Source organism: Mesocricetus auratus, unplaced genomic scaffold, assembly GCF_017639785.1.
Source record: "Mesocricetus auratus isolate SY011 unplaced genomic scaffold, BCM_Maur_2.0 Super-Scaffold_100006, whole genome shotgun sequence".
Taxonomy (NCBI): domain Eukaryota; kingdom Metazoa; phylum Chordata; class Mammalia; order Rodentia; family Cricetidae; genus Mesocricetus; species Mesocricetus auratus.
The window spans coordinates 101,235,627-101,263,505 of NW_024429190.1; the positions used below are offsets into that span (position 1 = coordinate 101,235,627).

General features: G+C 45.9%; 1 protein-coding gene across 9 annotated transcripts in view; it reads left to right on the forward strand.

Annotated features, from left to right (window-relative positions):
- The window catches only part of Arhgef3 (Rho guanine nucleotide exchange factor 3), a 273,494-nt gene that overhangs the window by 240,991 nt on the left and 4,624 nt on the right, over nucleotides 1-27,879 (forward strand). For all 9 annotated transcript variants that reach the window (XR_005877905.1, XR_005877906.1, XM_013118846.3 and 6 more), the window contains 6 exons: nucleotides 6,408-6,578; nucleotides 10,487-10,549; nucleotides 12,723-12,819; nucleotides 12,981-13,057; nucleotides 20,175-20,432; nucleotides 25,454-25,624. Coding sequence is in view for 7 of the 9 variants with exons in the window: in XM_013118846.3 (XP_012974300.1) it covers nucleotides 6,408-6,578; nucleotides 10,487-10,549; nucleotides 12,723-12,819; nucleotides 12,981-13,057; nucleotides 20,175-20,432; nucleotides 25,454-25,624 (837 nt within the window). In the remaining 2 variants the exon portion in view is untranslated. The remainder of the gene's footprint in view (nucleotides 1-6,407; nucleotides 6,579-10,486; nucleotides 10,550-12,722; nucleotides 12,820-12,980; nucleotides 13,058-20,174; nucleotides 20,433-25,453; nucleotides 25,625-27,879) is intronic.

Below are 27,879 nucleotides of genomic sequence, written 5' to 3' on the forward strand. Positions count from 1 at the left end.
TGCCCACAAAATTGAGAAACCGTCACAGACTGAGAAGTTGGATGAAACTCATCTACACTCATCTAAACTCATCTACACTAGGGCAGACCTGACCTGGATTATCATTCTGAATGTCGCCCGCCCTGCCCCACCAGTTAAAAATCTAACTATTACTAGATGCGTGGCCTTCAACAAAATTTCACCTTCTGTGAGCCTCCAGTTTCCTATCTGTAAAATGGGAGCAAGAATCCTCCTCAGGTTTAAGAGAATTCTAAAGCTTCAGCTCGGGCACAGAACATGGGACTGTAAGGTTATAAAGCCGTCCCATGTGTGAAATGCTGACAGATCCCCCAGTGAATGAAGCAGATAGACAACCCTGCCTCGGAGGTGCTGATCTTTGTGGTTTCAATATGAAATGTCACTCGGTTTCAAGTACTTGGTCCCCACCCGGCTGATATTGTTTTGGAAGGCTGTAAGTTTAGGAGGTGGCACCTTGCTGGAGGAGGTGGCCCCGGGGGGCGTGTCTTGAGGTTTTATAGCTTGTCCCCACTCTTTCTGTCTATACCTCCGCTCCGTCACTGTGGACACCATGTGACCAGCTGCTTCACGTTCCTGCTGCCACGGGCGGACAATACCCTCTAAAACTGTGAGCCGAAAGACAGCCCTCCCCCCCTCACGTTGCTTCCTGTCGGGTGCTTGGCCGCAGCGGTGAGAAAAGCATTGCGTTTGTCTTCTGCCGTAAGGAAGCATAGGTCAGAAACGAGACTTGTGTGAGGTCGCGAAGGCACACCCCTCAAGTACAGAGCAATCAGAGCCTGGAGGGCACTGTCGGGGACTCTGGAAGCCTTGCGTTCATCCCTTGGGATTCTGCTAGCCGGAGTCACAGGTTCCTCCCCCAGCTCAGTCCTCTCCCATCGCCACGCCCATTTGCATTGCTAGCCGGTCCAGGTGTGGTCCCTGGCATGCGGCCGGTGCTGTGGTGAGCGCCTGCCCATGTCTGAGGAGCAGACTCAGAACCAGCAGCCACTCCTTCCCGGACCCCAGCAGCTGCTGACCACACACCTGACCCCGGTTTCATTGTGTCTTCTCTGGCAGTTTCCAACATTCTCCCAGCTTCGCTGAGGAAAGTAACAAAAAAGCCAAGTGTTTGGTTTGATGCAGCCCAGGGGGTGTAAATCTGGAGTGTGGTTGGTCAAAAATCAGTCAGTTTGCCTACAACTGAGCCCAGCGCATTCTCTTTCCTTAAGGCTATATTAATTATGAAGCTGTTGGCCTTGCTTGTTTCTTACTGGCTAGCTCTGACTTAAGTATTTATCCCATAATTGTTAATCTAAGTATTTCTTTACCGGAGCAAAGTTCCGCACATCTTATTTCTCTGGCGGGCTACATTGTGACTCCCTGTGTTTCTCCTACCCAGAGTCCTCCTCGACTCCTAGTCCTACCTATCTTGCTTCCCTATTGTCCAACAGTGCTTTATTGACATATACACAGGACTTCCCCCATCACCTTAAGCCAAATTTATTTCCTAGAAGGTAGGAAATGGACCTTTTCTCACTGAAACCTCCAAACAGCCTATGATTTCCTCGAACTAGCAGCATAAAAAGAGGCCAGACTTTTGAAACAAAATGCATATTTTGGATCCTGTCTGGGCAAGTGCCTTAGTGCGTGTGCTCGTACACACACACACACACACACACACACACACCCCTCAGTTCCCACATTGGCAAAATGAAAACAGAGTCCACTTTATGTGGGTGATGTGAGAATTGGAAAGATTACATCCTAAGGGCTGAGGATAGATGTATGAAGGATCCTTGAGGTAATTAATTCTCATTGTACCCCAAGACTGGCAGTCACTACAAAAAACTCAGAAGGGAAAGTGCCTTTAGGGTAGTTCACTCTTGTTTTCCCCGTGTGGCAATGAAGAAAATCTCCAACTGACTGAGAATATCTTAATAAATTCATAAGAATATATCAGGCCTCAGAAATCACTGGGACCTTGGGTAGTAGATCAGTGTTTACCATGGTGTACAAATGAACTTTGGGAGCCCATTCCAAATAGAGGGATGCTCTCTCAGCCTGGACACATGGGGAAGGGCCTAGGTTCTTCCCTGGATGAAATGACAGACTTTACAGACCCCCCCAAGGAGGGCCTCACCCTCCCTGGGGAATGATGTGGGGATTGGGTGGGGGGCTGGGGGGCTGGTGGAGGGACAAGGGAGGAGGGGTGGGAGAGGGAGCTGGGATTGACATGTGAAGCATTCATGTTTCCAATTTAAATAAAAACATATATTGAGGAAAAAATAGGTCCACTATTTCTTATATTCAAAACATGATACTAGAATTCAGGTACAGGGATTTTTGCCTCCGAGATGAATAAAACTTCCTGGATGAGAGTGCAGGCATGTGCTAGCCTGTTCCTATCTGGGAGCAGTACTGCTGAACAGCCTGTTTGAAGGTAAATTTGGTAACACATTTTAGCATCGAGTGTCACTATTGGAGTGCTTGCTTGAGCATAGAAGACATCTTAGAAACCCCTGGAGCCCAAATGAGATGCAATAAAAATGAATAAAACTTTATATAGTTTTCAGACTGAAGGAATCTGCCTCCATAAATATTTATAATATTTACGCAAACACACAAAAGGTGTTCCCTCGGGCACTTCTTGTAATAACCAGCTGCCAGCAATGATTCCGCTGTTCATCAGGTGGCCACTGAATACGTACCTAGACCTCAGAGTCCCACAGTAGCCATTGCCAGGGAGTCATTTTGGAGATGAAGAAAGTGTTTGGGATTAGGAAATAGTCTTATGACATCACTACTCTGTTCACTTCAAAGATGTTTAATATTATGTTATCTGAACTTTACCTTAGTGTTTTTACTTGAAAGGAATTTGCTCTCTTTTTAATTAACTTTTTATGTTAGCAAACAAAATAATGACTTTCCTAGTAGCATTTTCATCTATATTCTTTCATTCATACATACATACATACATATATATATTACACCATACCATATGTTTTGTTTTCTGTTAGTCACCTCAGTTGTACTGTTGTTGCTCTAAGTTATGTTATTTTAGTCTTAATTGTGTATGTGGGGGAAGGAGATGCACATGAATGTAGAAGCCAGGAGAGGCCAGAAAAGTGAGTTGGATCCTTTGGAGCTAGAGCTACAGATGGTTGTGGCTGTCAATATGGAAACTAGAAAACACATTCCGGTCCTTTACAAGAGCAGCAAGTGCCGCTAAGCCACCGAGCTGTCTGTCCAACCCCTCGGTTACACCTTTGAAGAAAGAGTTTTTTTAACGCGCTAACATGAAAAAGGCATAGTTGACTGAGAAGGGAAAACATTCCATTTCCTGTCAAACACTTAGAAGAAAATTGGAAAGGTCTAGAATACAACAATGGTTATTGCTAGGAAGTAGATTTTGGGGGGAAAGGAGAGAAGCTGACTTAAAAAAAGCCATGTAACGTAGCAAAACATAAAAGTTTCAGGTTGGTGTGAATTCTTTTCCACCTCTGGGGGAGTCGGTGTGGGTAAGATTGAAAGTGTGCTGAGATGGGGCACCTGGGCCTTTGGAGTGAGAGTGGAAACTCGCTGCACTCTTCCTCTCTGTGCGTTTTCTCCTTTCTGCTCTGGAACTCCCACCTGCCCATCAGAGCCACCGACAGAGTGGGCTGGTGACTCACCGCCTTGTTTTGACCTTTCGGGACTGTGGCTGGTTGATCTGAGGACAGGCAAAGCTATGTCCATTAACATAGCTGCTGTTTATAAGGGGGCTTGTTCAAGCAATCCCAGGATTTGTGCAAAACCCCTGGCGACCTGGGCAAGCAAGCCCTTGTCCCTGCATGGAGTTGGTTCAGATGTCAGGAGCTCACACTAGTCCCTGTTAGCCCCAGGGCTTGCCTGCTTGCAAGACTACACGGACTTGCCCTCCCCCCCCCCCCCACCTTGAAGCTCTGGAAAGGTCATGGACTTGCCCGCACCTCCTTCCCCGAAGCTCTGGAAAGGTCCTGAAGCCCCTTTGGAAACTTGTATCATATTTCCCATTTTCTCAGGTTCCAAGTAATTAAAAAGTAAGCTAGAAGTCACCTGTAATATCCATGTGGAAAAAAAAAGAAAAGTTGATGGCATTTTACAAATATCTGCTCACATAGGATTTGCATAATTTTGAAGTAATCATATACAGTTTTTAATGCTGGTCAAATATGTATAAAGGGGATTTTTTTTTAGCAGTTAAATTATCTCAGAGTTGGCTTAAAGGCTAGTCGATATTCTGTCAACACACAATTCTAACTTATTTAGCGGTGACCTTAACACTGGATCCCTCTCTAAAGCCTCACCCCAGCTCCAATTGTTAAGCAAAACAAAAGCTTTTCTAGTGAGTTTTCATTGTTATATTCCATAGTTAGATCTCAAATAATTGAGAGCACTGTCTTAGTGATGCAGGCTCTTGTGTCTTCACACGCAAAACCAGCTAAAATCAAGTTAAATAAACAAAGCAAGATGTGGTCACTGTTCTGCCAGAGGTTTATCCAAATGGCAGAACAGGAAGGGCGTGGGTGGGGTGGGGCATAGGTGAAGCCTTCCTAAGAGAGAGGGATCTGGGTTGTGCTCTGAAGACAGGCAAGGATTGGTTGGGAAATGGGAGAACCACCCTTAAGAAAAAGAAGATTGCTCAGAGGAAGCACTGAGGGATAGCAAAACAAACAAACAAACAAAAAGTTAGAGAGTGGCAGGGTGATGGGTGAGTGGCAGGATACAATCCTAAATATGTCAACCGCCTGCCGTCAGAGTCTTTGCCAGGCTGAGTGGAAGTTCACACGGAAGGGCCCAGGGAGCAGCAGCGCAGGGACATTTGCTAAAGTGTGTGTTGGGGGGCGTTGGAGTTTGTAGCCGGTAGCATACAACAATAATCTCAACTCTTGGGAGGCTGAGATAGGAGGACCCATCCTGAATTTGAAGGCAGTCTGGGCTACACAGTGAGTTCCAGGTCATCCTATTCTTTAAAAATTTTTAATTTTAACCTTTTTTTTTTTTTTTTGGTTTTTTGAGACAGGGTTTCTCTGTGGCTTTGGAAGCTGTCTTGGAACTCACTCTGTAAACCAGGCTCGTCTAAAAGATCCGCCTGCCTCTGCCTCCTGAGTGCTGGGATTAAAGGCGTGCGCCACCACTGCCTGGCTTATTTTAATATGTTAAAGTGTGTGTACATGTATGCATGTGTGTGTGCATGTATGTATGTACAAGTGCATGTAAGTGCAGGTGCCCTCAGGGGCCGGAGACATGAGATCCCCTGGAGACAGAGCTAAGACTGTGGACCCTGAACTCCAAACTTGGCTCTTCTGGAAAGGCTGCAGGCTTCCTAACAATTCAGTCACCTCTCCAGCTTCATGAGAACTTATCTTTTTTTAAAAAGGAAAAAAGGGGGGGGTTTGAGTGTAGAAATACGTCTTTACTTTTCCGTTTCTAGAGAACAGGTTGTAATCTTGCAGGTTCAAGACTAGCGATGACACATTTACCTTCCTTTGAATGCTTTGCATTTGTCGTGAGAAAGCCCCATGGGAGCATATGTCAGTCGCAAGGCTGAACCCCTAAAGACAGCTGGGGCCTCTTTGCAAAAGAACAAAACAAGTCAGGGGTAGGCGTCTCGCTGCCAGGCTGGTACTTGGTATGCACACTCACCGCAGCATTTTGAGTTGGTAGCGTCCCAACTGCTGGAGACAGAAGGGGGACTGTATTAGCCCGTGTAGCTAAAATGACGCAGGGTGGGCCTGGCAGGCTTCGGGTACAGTGCGATCCAGGAGCTCAGCTGGTTCAGTTTGGTGAAGCCTGTTTACCCCCCTCACCCCCCACCCCTCTGTCAGCCTTCGTCCTGTGCGTCTTTCTTCTCTCCTGTGGTAAACAGGTTGTTCTGTGTGACCAGGGCGAATTTGCTCACAGCACCAGAGGACTGACGCTCCCCCTTTCTCTCATAAACCATGCCGCCCAGCCCTGCACCGGCATGGTGGTACTGTCTGGTTGCTCAGACCTGGATAAGCCTACCCAAACAGTATGGGGAGGTGGGCGTGGGGGGCAGGGATAGTGGAGTCCTGCTGTAGGAGAGGGTGAGGTTTTGTTTTTGGTTTTGGGGGACGGTACCCAGCACTGTTTTCCCCTGTGCCTGGGGAGAATGATGTCCATTGGAAACAGGGCACTGGGTGTGTGCTGGAGAGCTTCCTTTTGCATGTGAGCCTGGCCTGCATGGTCTCGCTCTGTAGCTCACTCGATGTCCAGGTCACACAGAACCATGCCTCCAGCGTGTTGTGTGAAAAGGCCTTTCTTTCTTGCAGATACAGGATTTGTGTCTGTCGGTGACAGGAAGCTGCGCCAGAAGGATCCACCCAGTCCTGCTGCTCACCCCATGACGGTTTCTTTTTCTCGTTGTGTAGCGGTCCATTAGCTTCCGCAGTGAGAGCCGCCCCGACATCCTCGCCCCCCGAGCCTGGTCCAGAAATGCCACCTCCTCAAGCACAAAGCGGAGGGACAGCAAACTGTGGAGCGAGACCTTCGATGTGTGTGTCAGTCAGGTGCTTACGGCCAAGGAGATCAAGCGGCAGGAGGTAAGCTTGGGACCCAAGGAGAGCTGCCTGTTGGTCTGCCACGAAGGTCCCCTGCAGGCGAGAGCCCGTGAATCACCCTCAGAGCGCATCACCACATGTGGAAGCGTAGAGGATGGGATAAACTGAAAAGCCAGCGTCCAGCTTCGTGGGTTCGGCCCCACTGTGAAAATAAAGCGATTGTGAGTGTTGGATCCAAGTGTCCAGTAAGGATTCTTACACTCAGAGACACATACATACATACATACATACATACATACATACATACATACATACCTACATCCATGCATACATCATACATAATCATCATACTCTCTGTCTCCCCACACACACACCCTGCAGAGAAAGGGTACTTGAAATTTCGAGGCTCCATGACTAAGCGATCCTTCCCTAGGAACCGATCTTGCACACGGGTCAAAAGGCAAGCTTGCAGAATTACTCAGAGAGCCAATGTCCGTAACAGTGCTACCAGTTTAGGATGAGCCTGAACCTCTATGACCAGGAGCTGATGGAGCATTCAAAGACCTATACAGTTGTAGAAATAGGGAATGTGTGTTTATCTGTGTGTAGGTACAGCAGGGAACCAAATGGAATGCTATGGTGTATATAAAATTTTATATATATATGTGTGTATATATATGTATGTATGTATGTATATATATATATATATATATATATATATATATATATGAACTTGTTTGTGAGGCCATAAAAGTATTTCTGGAAGGATGCCTAAAGAATTGGCAACAAAGTCCCCTCCCGAAGTCCATGAAAGAAGGAGCGGAGATCTTCCCCGCTCTCTGTATTGGGTACCGTGGAGATGTATTGCTACCAAACTCTGAAAAGGTCTTTAAAATAATGTGTGCCCTCAGAAGTCCTGTGTGGGCTATAGCAAGGTCATATGTGATTTTAGGGTGTGGATGTGTGGTCTTTATCTAGACTACCTGGCACGCAGATTTTGTATGCTCAGATGGCAGTAATGGAGTCAATGATGGCTGTCCACTATTGAAAGTTTCTGGCTGGGGCCGGAGAGAGGCCTCAGCAGTTAAGAGCACTGGCTGATCTTCCGGAGGACCCAGGTTCAATTCCCACCACCCACATGGCAGATCACAACCATGCAGTTTCAAGGGATGTGATACCCTCACACAGACATACACGTAGGTAAAACACAAACGTGCATTATATTAAAAAATTATATTTTAAAAAAAGAAAGCTTCTGGCTGTGTAGTAGCCTCTAGTAAGACCCAGGCAGGATAACAGAAGTGCTATCCAGTAACAAACCAGCCTGTCCTAGTTTTTGTTTTGTTTTGGTTTTTTGTCAACTTGACACCCTAGTTTATCTGGGAAGAGGAACTTGGATTGAAAAACTGCCTCCATCAGACTGCCTACAGGCAAGTTTGTGGGGTGTTGTCTTGATTGATGATTGATGTGGGTGCCATCCTTGGGCCAGTGGTCCTGTGTAGTGTAAGGCTGGCAGGCCAATAAGTAGCATCTCCCTGGGACAGTAGTTCTCAACTTTCCCAATGCTAGGACCCTTTAATACAGTGTCTCACGTTGTGGTGAGCCTCCCGCCATAAAATTATTTCATTGCTACTTCATAACTGTAATTTTGCCGCTGTTATGGATCGTAATGTGATATCTGACATGCAGGACATCTGCTCTGCAACCCTCAGGTTGAGAATCACTGCTCTGTGACCTATCTTCTAGTTCCTGCCTCTAGGCTCCTGCCTTGAGCCTGGCCCTGAGTTTTCTCAGTGTTGGACTCTGACCTGAGAGTTGTCAGATGAAATCAACCCTTCCCTCCCAAGTTGCTTTTGTTTATCCCAGCAACAGAAACCAAACTAAGATACGGCTCCACTCGCTAACCCCTGGAGAAGGGAGAGAGGCTGATGGTTACGGGCGATAAGCAATGGCCAGTGATTTAATCTGTCGTGCTGTCTGGGTCTCCATAGAAACCAAGAGGACAAAGTTTTAAGAGCTGAATAGCTAAACACATGAGTTCTGGGAAGATGGTGTAGTAGCTGTGGAGAGGGTGTAGGCTGTACTCATACCTTCGCTTGCCCCTGTCCTCAGCTGACGCGCATAGCCTTTATAATATAATAGCCTGGAAACCAGTAAACATGAATGTCGCCTTGAGTTCTGTGAACAGTTGTGGCAGATTAAGCAAGCCTGAGGAGGGGTCATGGGTACACTGGCTTCTCACCAGTTGATGAGAGTCACAGGTCAAACTATTTGAGGTCTTGATTTGCACATAGAAGGGTGAGGAGTCTTGGGACTGAGCCCTCACTTGGGGGACCTGATGCTGTCTCCAGGTGCGTAGCATTACGATTGAGTTAGAAGACAGCTACCTGGTATCTGTGGCAGAGCTCATTGCTTGGAGGACAGAGGGAAGTCCCCATATTGGGTGTCAGAAGGGAGCTATGTTATGAAAATAGAGGAGGGAAAAAAATACAAATGGAGAGAGGGAAGGAAGGGAAAACTGAGTTTGTTATTTCTGTACTCTCAGAGATAACAAGATGCTATTGTGGGTGATTCACAATTCCCTTCCTTATGTGTTCCTGTATTTTTAAACATTAGTGATATACATATTGTGCAACCTGACAGCATAGGAAAGGAAAGATAGATGGCAGATGGGCAATGCATTGAGGCAGGGTGGGCAGAGGTGAGCTGCAGCATGATTTGACCCTGATTCTTCTTACTCCCAAGCCGAAGTATTTTCCATTGTGGAATCCTGCGGGAAGAGGGGCGGGGGGGGGGGCGGGGGGAGTTGCAATTGGTCATGATAGCTGATGAGCTTCCATAAAGCAGATGGCCAAGGAAATCCAGGCAAGTCTGTCTACGATGCCGGTGTTAGAGACAGACAGCTGATAGGTACACAAGACTCCTGTGCTATGTTTGAAACTTGTCATGCAAGAGTAATTCTTTCAGTAAGCCATGACGCGAGGCTTTGCTGGGCCAGGGGGGAGGGTTGTCACCACAGCCCAGGGTCCTGTCTCATTGCCCTCTAGTCCCTAACCCTCAGGGCAGTGACCATGCTGAAAGCTGTTGACGTCTCTCCAGCTGGAAACAGCGCAGTTGCTCCTGGACCATTATCACAGACTTGCAGTCCTTGAATACTGTGAGGTTTGCCCAGTGTTTAGATTCCCAGATGAGAGAGGGAGCTCTGCACAGCATAGCTCTTTAAATCACGGTGGCCTTAATGGAGCCAAATTAGAAGCGGTGCATTTGCACCCTCTCACAAATAACCAGCTCCTCTAATCTTATTTGCTGTGCCTGGTGGGACTTTAGAATGAAGTGACTCCACCAGATTCTGTCTACAGCAGTAGAATGTTGGGTCCTTCCTATAACCCCCCCCCCAGACACACCCCGTAGACAATAGGGTTGCAGCACACCCCCCATCTTAAGTAGACATAGGGATGCAGCTTTCTGCGGAGGCTCACCTTCTCTGGGGAAAAGAGAAAGCAGACTGTGATGGTTCACAACACTCCCAGATCCATCTCTGAGGACAGGCTCCGGATTGTCTCTTCCCATTGCCACTCATAGCAAAGATACAGAGCCCAGCACACGCACAGCGATTCCGTCACTTGATACGGGCCCCTCTTGTTGGACTTCACCAGAGGTCTAAGATGTGAAGGGCGACTTGGCAGGTTGGAAGTACATGCCAAAAACTCTCATAAGCAAGGCTTTTCTTGACAGCTTCTAGATGCATTCCCTTCAGAGTAATTTAACTTTTTTTTTTTACTGCAGGGTATTAAACTTGGGGTCTTGCACACGCTCAGCGTGTACTTCCCCGGTTCTACCCCAGGCCTCGTTTAACTTATGGAGATCTTGAACTTTTGAGTGTTGGTGCTGTTTGAGTTTGGTCTCGTGAATGAGAGAACTGAGCAAGTTCATTTATCTTATTTTTGCAGGCGATCTTTGAGCTTTCTCAAGGGGAAGAAGACCTGATCGAGGACTTGAAATTAGCAAAAAAGGTAAGCTGAGGTACAGTAGCTGTTTGAGTCACTTCGTGTTTTTTTCCTGCCCCGTGAGTCATTTCAGAGTCCCAAGATGATGCTTCTCAGCAGCCTTTCTTGTGCCTAACTCAAGTCATCAAGAGACAGAAAAGAAACTTTGACCGCAAACCAGCCAGTGAAGGAAATGGCTCAAAGCAAGAAGGCAAATTAGCTCTCAACACCTGGCACCTGCCGGATGCCTTCTGAGGGTCTGAGTGTCTAGTGCGCCTCGAAGGATGTATCTGTTTAAATCTGAAAGTGCTCGTGGAGGCCTGGTTTTATGTGTATTTCATTGTCCTAGAAGTCTTTCTTGAGCTACTCAGGAGGCTGAGTTGGGAGGGCCTAGAGTATGGGACCAGCCTGGGCCACATACTGAGAGCCGGTCTCTTAAAACACCAAAAAAGGAGTCATGCCTCTTGGTCCATGTGGGAAATCATCATCATCATCATTTAGAGATACAGATCTCTAAGCTAGGATAAAGACAATTAGTTCTTGAAAGTAGGCAGAGTGAGGTGAGTGTCTGTATAGTATAATAAATTAGGGTCTTTCATATGGAATGAGAGTTTTGGGGTTTTGTTTTTGTTTTTTGGGTTTTTTTTTTGCTGAATGCTGGGCATCAGGGTCAGACTTAAACACACTGTGCACATACATGAGCTACTGCTGAGCTAGACCCCAGACGAAAATGTGTTAATCCGAATTCTACGGGATTGCCTAAAGTCATGTACATTCTTGACGGCAAATCTTCCCACGCAGTGGCCTCCCTGGTCCATGGCCTTTTGAGGGAATCATAAGGTCGGAAGAGCACTTCTTGTCTTAGGACCCTCAGTGCAACGCTCTGCTGGTAGGAAGTTCCACCATCCACACTCCTGAGGTGGCCATCTAGGCTTTGCATGGACACTGCCAAGAAGCTGGTGGGCAGGACTCCAGGCTGAGCAGCTCAGAAACAAGGCCTTTACGTTTGGGAACACATCCTATGCCCATAGGCTGGTCACATGCCTCCACTCTACTTCCTGAGTCAAGATTTCCCGAACATAGACACCTTTAGATGTTCCTTGGCCACCCTCTGACTCACAGGGGTCTGTCCCCCACCCCAAAGCCCCCTTTCCTTTCAATCATCCGCCTCAGCCCTGTCACAGGCTTCAGCTCAAATCTAGGTCATTCTTCTGTGCATATGACTCATCTCCAGAACCTTCCTTGGATTCTTTACCTTTAATTTTCTGACCCGTTAGAGCCCTTTATTGTTTTGTGACATTCCTTCTGCCATTAGCATTGAACTGTTTTTTTTTAACATATGTTTTAAGTTTCCATGCATCTTTTAAAAAAAAATCTCAATTAGCTTTTATACAACGCTCTGAAGGCAAGAATTGTCATCTGTCTTATTTTGCATATGTTTATGTGTAGTATACATGTATGTGTGTATATGTGTGTGGTCACATCTGTGCCTGTGAATGCCAGAGGGTAGCATGAGTCTTCTTCATTGGATCATCACCATGTTTACTGAGGCAGGTTCTCTCAACTGAACCAAAGCTCATCAGTATAACTAGTCTGGCTAGCCAGCTTGCTCTAGGACCCTTCCTGCCTCTTCATTCTCCCAGTGCTGGGACTGTAGGTGGACCACTGTACCCACCCAACTTTTATGTTCATTCTGGAGATCTGAACTAAGATCAGCAAATGTTTTTCTGTCTGTACTTAATGCAATAATGAAGGGTCCAATCAGTTTTCCTTCCTTTCAGATATGTACTCATTGAAGAAGCCTGCTTGTTTTGAATAAAATAAAAATCTGAATAAAGTGGGAGGGTTTTTTCCAAGGGTAGGCTCATGTTGACTTTTAGAAACTTGTATCAGTCCAGACTGCTATCCATGTAGGATTTTTGCTTCTTCCTAGATGTATGGTACACATCTAGATGTAGAAAAGCTTGTGGGGGATGGGGAGAGTTCTACCTTAGTTTATCAGAAGCCACAAAAGGCTGAGGCAGAAACAGACCCTCTGCTCTCCCAGCCACACCTGTTGGCTGTTCCCACTGCATTATGGGATAAATTGTAGGAAGCCACTTTCTATTTATTGTAAAGCCCCTCTCAGGAATCATTTGCACAAACAGCCGAGTTCCTCTGAGTTTCAGTATCTGTGTCCATCTCTTGCTCATTTTCACAGGCCTATCATGACCCCATGCTGAAACTCTCAATAATGACAGAACAAGAACTGAATCAAATTTTTGGAACACTGGACTCTCTAATTCCTCTACATGAAGGTACAGTTTGGTCCCAGATGAGTCATGACTTGCAGCCTTAGTTGAGTTGTCTTATAACAAATCTGTGATTGTGTAATAATGTGAGTGGCCCAGAGCCGTCTTCCACCCCTGCTCATATCTGAATGCCTAACACAATAAACGTTCCATTTATTTCTTGCCAGATCTCCTTAGGCAGCTTCGAGACGTTCGGAAGCCTGATGGTTCAACTGAGCACGTCGGTCCCATCCTCGTGGGCTGGGTAAGAAATGTTCTCTGGTCTTGTTTGAAGATAGATCTCCCCCCTACCCACACTTTTTTTTCCTTGTTGACAAATACTGCCTATCACATCAGATGGAAGGATAAACTCTTACTATATGGAAGCTTTATGTCTTCAAAGCATGGAAACAATCTTTTTTCTTATCAAAAATGTATTGCATTTAAAGGCAACATGGCATTTTTGCAATAAAGTAAATTAAAAGTACACATGAAACTACTATTAGTTTCACATGAAATAAAATGGATGATGCTAGATTATATTGGATCTAGGACAATTAAGTTACTGCCATTTCTATTCTAAGTTTAAAATTAACATACTCATTTTTTTTCTTCGGTGCATGTTATGCAAGAACTTTACCACTGATAGATATATATATATCCATGCCTCATCCTGCCTTCTTTTTCCTCTTATTTTGAGGCAAGTTCTCACTAATTTACCCGTCCTTGGACTCACTTTGCAGCTGGGGCAGACCTTGAATTTGGGATACTCCTGCCTCAACCTTCCAAGCAGCTGGGATTTATAGGCCTATGCCACCGGCCCTGGCTTGACCTTCTTGTTCATCATCAAAAGTGGATAGCTCTTGCTTAGAACGCACAAAGCCTTGGGTTTGATGCCCAGTACTGAGTGGGGGGTAGTGGGATCCTTTGATCTAAATGTAGTTTTACTAACAAGTTAATGAGTGTATGTTGTTTATATTTAGAACATATATTTCTGGTCCTAAGTAATTTCTGGGTAAACAGACTTTCATCTAACCTAACTGATTCCCTTTCTTAAAGAACAAAGATGGGACTTTAGGTTAGGGCTCATAAATGTATTATCTGCATACTGAATTTTTATTCAGTTGAATGTGTAGTGTTTGTTTGCGTTATTCACTTAGACAAAGCATATGCTATTTTACAACCACCCCAACTACTCCCAGTTGTCCGTCTGTCTGTCTGTGTACGTCAGTGAGTGCATGAAGGCTCCATCCCAATTCTAGATGCTTTTGTTATAAAGCAGGTAGTGAAAGCAGATAACTTCAATGACTTCATCCAGGCAAAATTAGATCTCTTGATCGATCTGATTCATCCAGTATTCCAGGGAAAAAGGCAGGGAATATGGTGGCAGAGGGTGTTGGGCAGGGTGTACAGTGGTGAGGGTGTTGGGCAGGGTGTACAGTGGTGAGGGTGTTGGGCAGGGAGAACAGTGGTAGAGGGTGTCGGGCAGGGTGTAACGTGGTTGAGTATTGCAGAGCTTTAAGTCCTACTGCCATGAGTGTTCTCTTTCCAGGTAAATACGTTTTTAACCTTCAGGTTCTCACTGATGTCACATGCACATGCAAAAAACCCTTCACGTTGGTGTCTGGCCTGTTGCCTCTGAGTTACTGCCATGACCTGGAAACTTTGGAGAGGGTTTCAGGACGTGGCTCTAGTTCAGAAGTCAATTTTAGTACCAAGGCTGAACTATCTCAGGAACATCTGAGAGACAAGTAATGTTCTAAGCTGAATAATTTAGATAACGTGCTTCAATATTTCAGGAGAGATCTTTCATTTTCAAACTTTTGACTTTTTATTCTAAGTCGTGGTATTGTTTTAAACTCCTTCAACCCACGAAGATGTTTCTATGGAAAGAGCAGGTCCACTTGAGTCAGAGGTGGTTTAATGAGAAGGCCTACATCAGTGTTTTTAAACGTCTGCAGTCTGTGGACTCCCTAGTCAGGGAGCCAGAGCACTTCAGAGTCAGCAGGGTCCCTGCTCGACTTTTTATGACATGGTAAAATAGGGTGATACTGTTCCTTTAAGCGGGCAAATTATGGCATTGTTCCAGACTCAAACTTAAGAACTTTGCCTTATTTGCCCCCCCCCCATACACTTTTGTCACTTGTGTTATGAGGTTAGTTTGAGCTGGGGTCTGGGGAAAGCTTTAGCAGTCATGTTCCGTACATACCCAGAGGAAGTATGGCCACCCCAGTCTGTTGCTGTCTGGACCCTCCGGGCATCAAATGGGGACTTAGAGCTTGGCCTGAAAGGAAACAAGTGGCCCGTTGTTGCAACCAAAATGCTGGTATGTTTTCCCTCTTTTAACTGCAGGTGTGTTGGTCTGAGTGGGAGCGGTCTACCAAGGGGTGAATCTGTTTGAGTCCTACTCTTTTTAACAGAGCGAAATAAATGTCGTACTGGACACTGAATGAGAAAAGTCAGAACCCATTCAACCCATGGAAAATTGATTTATTTTCCTGAAAAGGAGGGGGAAAAAAAACCCTTTGAACAAGTGAGCTGCCCCCCTAAGACAGCGTCAGCCAGGCCTTTGACCTTAGACTGAATCCATGACTTGTACTTGGACGGCTTTAAACAGAGGCCATCTCTGGTTGCTGCTGCCCTGGTTTCAGAGGGTGGGTGCCCTTTCCTAGCAGGTCATCCTATTTGAGCAAGCCTTCCCTGTCACAAAGAAACCATGGCCCAAGTGACTGTCTGAGTAAGAAAATAATTTATAAGCTCTCCATGGCAGAAAGTGCTCCTGTTTAATTTAGGTCCTAGTTAATTTTTAATCCCAAAGGGAGAGAAAGGGTACATGGGGGTAAAAAAAAATCCAGATTTATTCTAACATTTTTTATGTTAGGGGAATAGAGCTTCTAAAAATAATACTAAATAAAAGAAAAAAGTGCTTTCCATATATAAACATGTATATACATACACACATATATATATACACATACATGTGGAGCTTTAAATTTTTCCGTTTTTTAACAGTGGTCTTTACTCCACGTTCCCCATTCCTATCCATCCCCCTCTCCCGCTGAAACCCTCCTACTTCCCAGCAAGTCCCCTCCCACTTTCGTGTCTTCTCTTCCTGTGACGCATCGGATTCGATCATATCTGCTTGCACAAGCGTGGGTGAGAAGTTATTTTCAAGAACCGGGGCAGTTTACCAATGGCTATATCGCTGAAGAAAGTGACACCCCCTCCCCCAGCAACCATTAACCACTGATAGGCCCTCAGGGAGGGGTATAGAGCCTCATGGATCCTCCCCCCAACCATGGTGAAATGTTGGCAGGCTCGGTCTTATGCAGATCGTGTACAGACAACCACAGCTGCAGTGAGCTACTTGGCTTAGCCGTAGCCTAAAACCTGTCCTGGTCATCACCTCTGCTAAGTGTTTGATGACTCTGTGTCTCTTTAAACAGACTCTCAAGAATTTAGGAGGAGGGGTGGAGCCGGTGAGCTGGTTCTGGCCTCTAGGGGCACCAGCACTGATATGCACATGCCCCCCACACACACACACACTCAGGCACACGCACGCACACATATGCATAACTAAAATAAATATTTTGAAAAGGAATTTATAAGGGGAAGCCTGAGAAGTGATCAAGATTTTGAAGTCATCTGTTTTTTTGTTTTGTTTTGTTTTTGTTTTTTTATGGTCAGTTCAAGGTCAGGCTAGGCTACATGATACTCTGTTTCAAGAGACCCCATGTATAATCTGTTTCGTCCACTCAAGGCTAGGGGAACACCATATAAGGAGAAGAAAGGACGGACGTGTCAGATGATGGGGAGATAACCAACTAAATGGCATCTTCTGACTGTGGCATACCTGCTCACTCTGAGTTCCAGGTCAGCCTGAGCTCCAGAGGGAGACTGTATCTTAAACAGTAGTAACACAGCAAAAAAACAAGAACATATAAGATAGTGGCACACACCCTTAATCCCAGCACTCGGGAGGCAGAGGCGGGCGGATCTCTGTGAGTTCGAAGCCAACCTGGTCTACAAGAGCTAGTTCCAGGACAGCCTTCAAAGCCACAGAGGAACCCTGTCTCGAAAAACCAAAAAGATAGTAATAATAGCTAGTGCTTACCACTTCTTAAACAGGGTAAACTCTGTGCTGTGCGTCTCATGGAGCGGGTGGGGGCATTATGTAAATTTTGTGAGTGGAGAAACTGAGGTGTACAGAGTTACAAATTGCTGCCCACGTTTGTTTTTTAATCGGATGCTGCATTTCCAGAGTTATGTTTTTCTTTCTTTTTTTTTTTCACCACTGAGCTGTTACCTCATTTTTGAAGGGCGTGCAAACATATTTGGAAATCAGATTGTATGCATTTTGAGTCATGCCCAGGAAATGAGCACCCTGTCAGGTGTGAACGAAAGAGCAGAGCCGAATTTGGTTGCCATGGTAGCAGGTGGCGGGGATCAGAGAAAGCAATGGCCCATTGGACAGTGTGACCCTAGTTCCTTGGTAGTTCATATCTGATTGTAACTGCTGATTTGCATCTGCTTGATGCAAACCTGGGCCATTTCCAGGTCTTTAAAAAGGCGAGGAAGTAGAAATGAAATTAAAGAGAGCCTGAATTCATTTTGAAAATCTAAGTTGCAAGCATCCCATCTTGAGGGGAGGGTCGGTTAAAACAATTATCAGTACTTCAAAATATATGGCTGAGCAGAGAATTTCTGCAGCTGTTTTTTTTTAACACAAATCAAAAGGTTGTTTTGTGTGTGTGTGGTTTGTTTGTCCACATGGAAGGAAAACATTTCCAAGAAACGTTAAACTCAATAATGAATCTTTTTAAATACTACTTCTCTGGCAACTTTTTCTACTCCATGATGAGGAAATAATTCCAATAAAAATCATAAAAGTAGTGGTAGGACATTTAAAAACTTCAAATGCAATTACAGGATACACATGTGGATGGTTTAAAAAGAAATAAAACAACAAAACCACCTTCAAATGCTACCATTCATGTTTTTGTTCCTTTGGGTTTTTGTTGCTATTTTTACATGTATTTATATGGTTGTGTATATGTGAAAATGTGTGTTCCCAGAGGACAACTCGTAGGATCCTGTTCTCTTGTGTGTGGGAATCAGAGGTTAATTCATGAGCATTGGTTCCTGCTTACCATATAGGTCCTGGGGATCAAGTTCAGGCTTAGCAGCAATTGCCTTTTCTGGACACTTCATGGTTTGACTTTTGAGACAGGATCACACTGTGTAGTCCAGGCTGGTCTTGAACTCAGTCAGACAGCTCTTGAAAGCTCATCAGTTCCTGCCTCAGCCTCCTGGGCGCCAGGATCGTAGGTGCGAATCACCACGCCCAGAGTTTTCTTTTGGTTCGGGCTTTTGTTTGTTTTTGATTCTGCCGTTTCCTTGTGAGCATTGCTCCCAAACCCTCAACTATTCTCCTCTAGTCTTACAATCCATTAACCTTTCATTTATTTGTTCATCCGGAATACAGACTTTGTTGTTTAATGGGTATGACACAAAATCCTGAGCATACAGAAACAAAAGACGCCTCCGTCACTGTCTGGCTTTGAATGCTACGGAGGGGATGTCTCGGTGAACGCAGTCTCTTCATTGGTTTCAGAAGGGGGCAAAGCAGCTGGGCCGCCGGCTGCATGTTACTGCTGGGGGTAGCTTTGCTAGCCTGTCAGTCAGCCCAAGGCGCTATTACGCTATCACGAGGGAGGAGTAGCAGAGGGGGATGAGCAGCCCTTTGCTTGAGTCTCTGATGTGGTATTTGCACAGTGTGACTGATGGGCATGTCAGGGAAATTGGCGTTTCCCCGGAATGAAGGCAGTGTGGTTAACACGCTCCAGTCGTTAGGCTGAAACTATTCTTGCGTGATAGTGTGATATGATCTGGACGATAGTGTCACAAACCTGTCCTGGCCTGCCAGAGCCCCATTTAGAAGATTTTAGTAAATAATTCCTACAACTATATTTTTTTCTTAATCATACTATTGCTTCAAATTCCTGAGGCCCCTAATTCTTGGGCCACCTTAGAATCATGTAATCATAAACAAATGTGGAAATGCTTGTGCTGAGCAACAGGAAAACCTAGGCTGTGTGTTCGACCCTCGCTTTCTGTGTATGCCACTAAGTCTTCTAGATAAGTCTCTTTAAAAAAAAAAATCCTGAATGAATCCTGCTTTGAAAAACAAGAGGAGGTAGGCCGGAGATGTGGCTCAGTGATTGGACATGCTTCCTGCTCTTCCAGAGGACCACAGCTCAGGTCCCCGAACTCCCGTGGGGAACTCTAGTTCCTGGGAGGCCTCTTCTGGCCTCCACAGGTACCAACACACATACGATACATGTAGAAACAAGCAAATGGGCACACATACACAAAAATAAAAATTCTTAAAGTCGTTTTAAAAATTAAAAAGGCTCTGAGGAGATGGTTCAGTAGGCACAGGGCTTGTGTTTGAATTCCCAGAGTCTGTGTAAAACCAGGCACAGTCTCGTGTGTCTTCTGTCCCCAGAAGCTTACAGACCAGCAAGCCTGGAGCTTTCAGAACAGCAGCAATCAACAAAGAGACCCTGTCTAAGATGAGAACCAAACCTAGGTCTGTTCCCTGTCTCCACATGTGTCCTGTGCCATACATGTAACCCACACACACACACACACACACACACCATCTACCCAGAGAGACATGTCTGCATAAAGACAATGTGCGTGCCGTCTGAGGAATGATAACCGAGGTTGTCTCTTGTCCTCCAAACACATGCAAACACCAAGAAATACACATAGAATGAAATAAATCGGTAACTTCCGCCTTGCCGAGTGCTTGGGAAGGGTTAGGGAAATTCTGAGACTGGGGTATAGCCCAGTGGTAGAACATCAAGCATGCATGAGACCTTGGGTTCAGTCCCAAGCACTAACACACACACACACCACACATACACCACACCACACATACACAAACCACACACACACACACACACACACTACATACACACACCACAAACACACACACATACATACACACACACCACACACACACACACACCACACATAAACCACACACCACAACCAAGCCCAAAAAAAAAAAAAAAAAAAACCCTGTTCTATATGTATCCGCAAAACTGGTTCTTTTTTTTCTAGCTTAAGTTGCTGGACAAAGCTAAGGAGTTTTGATCGGGATCTTTAGAGGGAGAAAGTACAACTGAGAAAATGGCATTTTTGTGTCTTGTCATTTTGAAGATTGCACTGGTTAGTTAGCTTCTCCCACCCTCGCAGATGAAGGAACGCTGGCTGGGTCTGGAGACCCCATTGGTGTTTGTTCGTAAGTGACGCCAGCAATGGCGCTGGCACCCGCGCTGACCCCCGGCCTTCCTTTTATGTTTCCTTCTCAGCTGCCATGCCTCAGCTCCTACGACAGCTACTGCAGCAATCAAGTCGCCGCCAAAGCCCTCCTGGACCACAAGAAGCAAGACCACAGAGTCCAGGATTTCCTCCAGCGCTGCTTAGAATCCCCCTTCAGCCGCAAACTAGATCTCTGGAATTTCCTTGATATCCCCAGGAGCCGCCTGGTGAAATACCCTCTGCTCCTCCGAGAAATCCTGAGACACACGCCGAATGACAATCCAGACCAACAGCACTTGGAGGAAGCTGTGAGTCTGCCTGCTTCTTTTTCTCTTTCTGTGTCGCTCTCCCTGATGGCTAGGGCCGGGTCAGTAGGTACTGAATGCGTGGGGCCCAGCGATCTTGGGTTCCAGGCCTAGAACAACTTCTTCATTTATTTATTTGTTTGTTTCTTTCTTTTGCCAGTTTCCAGTAGCTTAAGTAAAGTAGCTTAAGATCGATTTGCTTCTAATACTTCTGTTATCAGTTGTGTGAATGGGTACATGTGTCTTTTCTTAACACAGGCCAGGCTGGCTTCAAACTTGTGGCCACTCACAATCCTCCAGGCTCAGCCCCCCAAATGCTAGGATTATAGACAGGTGTGTGCTACCACACCCAGCTCAGGTTTTACAGGTTCTTGATTTTTTTTTGTTTTTTGTTTTTTTTGCTGTTGTTGTTGTTTTCAATACCACTCCAATCTGATATTAGAATTGCAGACTCAGAGAACTAATATCTTTGTGGAGATTTTAAATGGAAGAACTTTTATTTAGTAAGAAAATGGGAATTAGCATCTAGCTAGCCCAAAGCTCATTTGTGAAGGGACATTTGTTTAAGATCTAGCACTTGCCAGGCATTGGTAGCACATGCCTTTAATCCCAGCACTCGGGAGGCAGAGGCAGGCAGATCTCTGTGAGTTCGAGGCCAGCCTGGTCTACAGAGCGAGTTCCAGGACAGGCTCCAAAGCCACAGAGAAACCCTGTCTCGAAAAACCAAAACTAAAATAAAATAAAATGATCTAGCGCCCATCTGTGCCCACGTGCAATGCCTGGCCAACCTGCTAGTCGGCACTGCACCCTCACTCAGCAAATGTTTATTGAGCACGCATCACTGTGTAAAGTTTACCACCACCCCTTCCTGATCTGGTTTACCACAACTTTGAACCTGGACTTCCTTCCCACTGATCCCCCATCCCCTTCATCTGGATCATCTTGACTTTCTGTTCAGCAGAGTAATGTGGCCAGGGTTATAGCTTATAAGTGATAAAGCTGGGTTTGAACCCTGAATCCTTGCTATTTAGAAGACTTTAGTTAATTACATGACATGGAAAATTCTTGAGTTGATGTGGATCCCAGTCTGAAGCAGACTTGAACCCTGTCTCAAAAACAAAACAAAACAAAACAAAAACAAAAAAAGACAAGAAACCCAACATCAAAAAGAGGGCTAAGGAGATTGCTATGTGAGCCTGGTGACCTGAATTCAATCTCCTGAGCAGAAGATTGGAAGAAGAGACCCAGCTCCTGAAAGTTCTGAAAGTTGTCATCTGACCTCCACTTGGATACCAGGGCACAGGTGTGCCCACACACAGACACACCACACACACACACACACACATAAATACACACACATACAAACTACCATATATACATACCACACATATATACATACATACACACCACACATACACATACATACACCACACACACACACACACACATAAATACACGCACATACATACCACCATATATACATACCACACATATATAAATACATACACACCACACATACACATACATACACCACACACACTTTTTAAAAAAAAGTTAAAAGGTGGCGGTAGGATGATGAGATTTCAACAACTCAAAAGGCTCATTTCTGATCTGACACAGTAACAGCAACATTTACGTCGGTAATTTGGAAATCGGAAGCCTGAGCCTGCTGAATAAGCCCCGAGAAAAGTTCAATTGTTAGTAGTAACAACAACAGTGCAATCACTGATGCTTGTCAGGCACTCAGCTTTATACAGTTGCCTTACAGACTGTTTTACCTCATTTCAACACTCATTACACCCGAGAGATAGCTCCGAATCCTGCTCTACAGTCCTGTTCAGTGAAGCGGAGAGCTAGTCATGTCTTTGAGCCCCTCGTGGCATGGGAGCTGCAGAGAGCTGGCTTGTTACGGACGAGCTTTGTGGTGAGACCTCACTGTTACAAAGCTGGCCCGGGAGCCTCCACGTGGGTTTGGGAAGAGTGAGAAAGGACAGACTCCTGATTCATGTGGCAGCAGTGTCTGGCAGGCCCATCACACAGAGACCAGGCCCCGGTCCCCCGCACAGAGAGGGATCACAGGCCCCCCTCACTTTGTCATGTCTGTTTTTATTGCTGGGAAGAGCGTGATCTCCTCTCCATATCTCATCCCTGTGAGAGGGTAGTCTGCAGGAATACAAACAGCAGGAACCCCAGCCACGCTCAATAGTTACTTGTGTGAATCCTGTGAACGTGCGTTCAGTTTTACTGTAGATTTCTTCTTTTTAAAACACAGCATTTAAAGCATACTGTCCTCTTTTTTAGGGGAGCTAGTTTGAATTTAAAAACAAACAGCTAAGAACGATTGTCTGCAGAGTGAGGGGGTATGATAGTTACCCATTTCCTGTGCATAAGGTGTAGAGCCTTCAAAAGTTGAGCCTGCACCTGATTATCTGGCCAGGTCCGGGTGTGGAAATGTCCCCAAAGCTTCTATATGTCCCTTTACACAGTTGAGTTTGTATTTTCCCCTCACCTTTTCACAACCCATGTAGCATACCCCAGATGGAATTTCTTCAGCCCTGTACTGTTGTGGATGCGTTTGACAGACACAAAAATCCATAGTGCCACACTTGGCTTAGCCACACATTCCTGGAAGAGAGAAAACCAGACTAAGTCTCTTCTACACCAAGAGACTTGATTCCGTTTGCCCCTGCGGACTAGACTTTTAAAGATAAGGCTGGCTTTCAATGTAAATATAAACTACTTTGTCATTACTAGGATTTCTTAAGGATGTTTTGAGAAGGCAGTGGAACTTCCTGTTTTTTATTTTATTGATTACTTGAGACACAAGTGGCAGAGGGTCTGGCCTTGAATTCTGTCCCTCATGCCTTTGCTGCCCAGCAACTGGGAGAGATTAGAGATATGCCTACCAAAAAGAATTTCTTAAAACAGAACTTTGACTATCCAGATATTTAGTGATTTAAAATCTAAAGATTGTACCTGGCAGTGGTAGTACACGCCTTTAATCCCAGCACTTGGGAGGCAGAGGCAGGCCGATCTTTCTGAGTTTGAGGCTAGCCTGGTCTACAGAGCCAGTTCCAGGGCAGCCTCCAAAACAATACAGAGAAACCCTGTCTCAAAAAAACAAACAGAAAAAAGAAAAACAAGCAAGAAAACTCTAGGGATTGTGGCAGCCGGAGGATGATCTGGCCAGCCATCCCCATAAGACAGCCTTGCTTTTGATACATCTGCGGTGAGTGAGCACTGCGGTTCTTGGTTCGTGTCAGGAGCTGATGGGCGGATGGCATTGCCACACGAATGACCTGATGGGCAGGGTGAATTCCAGACTGTGTTGGCTCCTTCCAGTTGTATTTCTCATTGTCTCCCTTTTCCAGAAAGTTCTTGCCTTCAGTTTGAACTCTAGCAAGATATGCAGCAACACATTTAATTTAAACACACAACTGCTGTGACTGTTACTGGCAGTCTACTTTATGTAACTAGGACTCTCAGAAATCATGCAGGAAATCAAGACACGGTGTAAAAAGGCCAGAGCCTCTGGGTACTGGGTGGATACAAATCCAAAGCCCTGTGTTGGGGCTAAAGCAGACTCGGGTGTGAATGATGCTGCTGGCTGTCTGCTCTGTCTTGCCTGTGAACATTTTTTCACATACCCGAGAAGGCAGCTGTGTGTGAAAGCAGTCAGAGCTACTCGAGGAACCACTGTAGCATTTGAGTTTGTAACTCCTCGCATGACAGGCTGGCTGTTCAGTTCCTGAGTTAAATTAGGAAGTGAGCCCATTATATCTGTGGTGAGGATCCTTTTGGGTTTCCTGGGCACTTACAGGAAACTGTAAACATTGACTCAAGTGTTGATTAGCTAGCTCCCCTGTCCCAGAGCGATTAGTAAATGGCTCACCAGTAAGAAGCCATAGCCATTACTGCTGAGGTCTTTTTCAAAGGGATGTATGGATTCCACTGCCTACAGACAACTTAGAAAGCTTAAGGAGTTAAAACATTAAGCATGCCGGGCCGTGGTGGCGCACGCCTTTAATCCCAGCACTCGGGAGGCAGAGGCAGGCGGATCTCTGTGAGTTCGAGGTCGGGCTGGGCTGGACTGGACTGATAGCCTCCAAAACAATACAGAGAAACCCTGTCTCGTAAAAACCAAAAAAACAAAAAAAAAACATTAAGCAGCTGTTCGGGTGTCTCCCATTTGATTTGGATCCATTCAGTTCTGTTACATTTGGTTTGGTTTGGTTTGGTTTGGTTTGCATTTGGTGTGGAGTGTTTGCTAGGTATTGGTTTCTTGAAACAGGGTCTCATTATGGACTGGCCTAGGAACTTGCCTTGCAACCCAGGCTGGTCACGAGCACCCTCCTGCCTCGGTCCTGAGCGTTAGGATTGTGGGTATGCAGCGTGAGTAAATTCTTAAGCATCCAAGACTACTTTGTACCCTCTTCCACTCAGATGACATCACCCATCACTTTTAGATTTAGTGTGAGAATCTGCCTCCCCCTTTAAAAAAAATCTTTATTTACCCCCCTGTAACAAGCATTCTTCCTGCCAACCTGGTCCCAGAGCTGTGTCAACCCCAAATAACACACAGAGACTCTATTAGTTACATTGCTGTTGGCCAGTGTCCAGGGCTTCTCATTGGCTAGTTCTGTCTTAAGAATTAACCCATAACTACTAATATGCATACTTCTATAAGGTCTTATCTTACCGAAGACACCAGCCTCGTGCGTCCTCTCTTCCCGGGATCACATGGTGACCATCTACCCTTGACTATATTTCCCAGAATCCTCCTCTACTCCTAGTCCCACCTATCTTTCTTCCCTATTGGCCAACAGTGTTTTATTCATCAACCAATAGGACAAACATACACACAGAAGGACTTCCCCATCGCCCCCTTTTCCCACAGTGACCACATGTCTCACTTTCAGCGTTAGGTGCAGTAGTGTCTGGGTAGCCTGGAGGCTGGCTCTAAGCCTGTGGCTGTGGGTGCTTGGCTTACTTCCCCCCATTTTTACCATTCTTTGTTTCCGTAGATAAACATCATTCAGGGCATTGTGGCAGAAATCAACACCAAGACTGGGGAGTCGGAATGCCGTTATTACAAAGAGCGGCTTCTTTACTTGGAAGAAGGCCAAAAAGATTCCCTGATTGACAGCTCAAGGGTCCTGTGTTGTCACGGCGAACTGAAAAATAACCGGGGTGTGGTAAGTAGTTACTCTCCTCGGGGCCCTATCCTGGTGCTTCCCCTATCCCTAGACCCCCTCCACCCCCGCCCCGCCCCCGCCTCCACCCCAACCCCGCCCCCATCCCCAACCCCGCCCCCGCCCCAGCTTTTCTTTTCTAATTTTTTTTTCTTGTGGTAAAGGATTTAACCTTGGCTGCTGCCACGAGGCAAGCAGCCTACCACTGAGTGCATTCCTAACCTTCTCTTTGCACATTTTTGGGACTGTGAGACAGAGTCTCAGTTAAGCTGCCCACTAGGATGAGTCAAGCCATACTCCTGCCTCCCCAGCAGCTGGGATCACAGGCATACACTATGTGTCCCACTTTGACTTCAGAAAGTAGCGAGCCAGACCTAACGGCACAGGTCCATGATCCCAGCCACCTGGGAAGCTGAAGCGGGGGAAGCTTTTAAGTTCAGGGTCCGTCAGGGCTGCAGAGAGAGAGTATGAGACCAGCCTGAGCCTCATAACGGGTTCCAGGTCAACCGGGGTACATAGTGAAAAACCTTCTCCAAAAGAAAAGGTATTTAGCTTAGGAGAAGATTGATTAAATGTGATAATTTAAGAGACACCCCTTCAGTATTTGTGGCCGAGTCTGGGATTGCCCCCTGGCTGTTAGAGTATATTGCATAGCGTGTTACCGGGGCTCCTGTGGATTCAGCCAAACCATTCGTAATGGTTCCACCGAGACTGGCATGTGGGCCCCGTGCGTATAAGACAGAGCTACCGACGGGTCCACAGCCCCTTGAAAGTTCTTTCTAGGAAGTCTTGAGAAACAGGAAGAAGCATTGCTCCCCAGCCGACGGTCCTGTTGTCACACACCAGTCGAGGCTTTCAGCCCCTCTGACTGGATGTATCTATGGCAGAAAGATGAGCTCTGCAGGCAGGGGAGCTCCGAGAATAGAGACAGCAGTCGGGCAGGAGGTTTGTTGGGTTTGGCTCTAGCTGAGGGTGTGGACATGATTATTATGAACAAAGTCCTGTGTCAGGATGGGAGCAAAAGGGAGCCGGTTGTCGGTGAAGGCTCATAAATGGTGGATATTTTACTTTTTTATTTTACCTTATTTTATTTGGTCTTTCAAGACAGGGTTTCTCTGTGTAGCCCCTGGCTGTCCTGGATCTCACTCTGTAGACCAGGCTGGCCTCGAACTCACAGAGACCCGCCTGTCTCTGCCTCCAGGGTGCTGGGATTAAAGGTGTGAGCCAGCATGACAGATATTTTAAAAACATTGCCCAAACGATCCCAGTTTAAACTGCCTGCCTCAACTAGAAGATCTATTGATAAAGAAACAAAATCCTAATACAATGGCCCACCGCTCTCTCTCTCCCCTACCCGTAAAAAGACAAATTAACACATATCTATAACCACTACCTCTGTGAGAGGAAGCCCCTGGGGGTGGGGGAGAGGAGGGCTTTTAACTTATTTATTTTGTGCTTAGAGTTTTATGATCTTTGAACATTCTTTTAAATTTTTGTTTGTCTATTTTGAAATGGAGTCTTCCCCAGGTGGCCCAGGTTAAACTCAAACTCAGCGTATAGCCCAGGCTCACCTTGAATTTGCAATATATTACCTCTGCTTCCTAACTGGTAGGACTACAGAGCTGTGTTCCCAGCCAGTCTTTTAAGGCATCCATCCCTACCACCTAAGTCTGGTAGAATTTTTCGCCTCTGCAGTATGTAGAATGTGTGTGGTAGGAGACCTACAGATTGCTTTTCTCTCGGATAGCAAATCACTGGTAATGTAGAATGTGCTTCCCTCCTCAAATCCAGATCCTAATCTTGAGTCTCTGCCCCTCTCCTGCTGGTGGCCTTTTAAAGGGTCCTGGATTAGCATCCGCACATGTTTCCACCAGAAAGCCAGAGCCTAGCATCAGAGCTGTATCATTGCACCTTCACTCCTGAACCTTTTGCAGACTGAGAGAAGGATCTGGTACTCAGAGCTTAAACGCCACAGATCTGCGCCAGCCCCGCTCAGGAAGCCTACTCTCCTTGTGTGATTTGAGGCACGCCTTCATTTTCTAAGATGCTCTGCCTCAGCTCCACAGAGGCAGCATGCTGTCACCGTGTGGTTTGAGACATGCCTTCATCTTTGGAGATTTTCTTTTTTCCCGTCACACGCATCGGCCCTCCACCCTGTAAGCTGATGAACTTACTGAGGACACGCAGGTCACCTTTCTCTGTCTCCAGGAGTGTGCCCAGGTCCCTCTCTGATGAGCAGGGTGCCAGCCAGAGTTGCT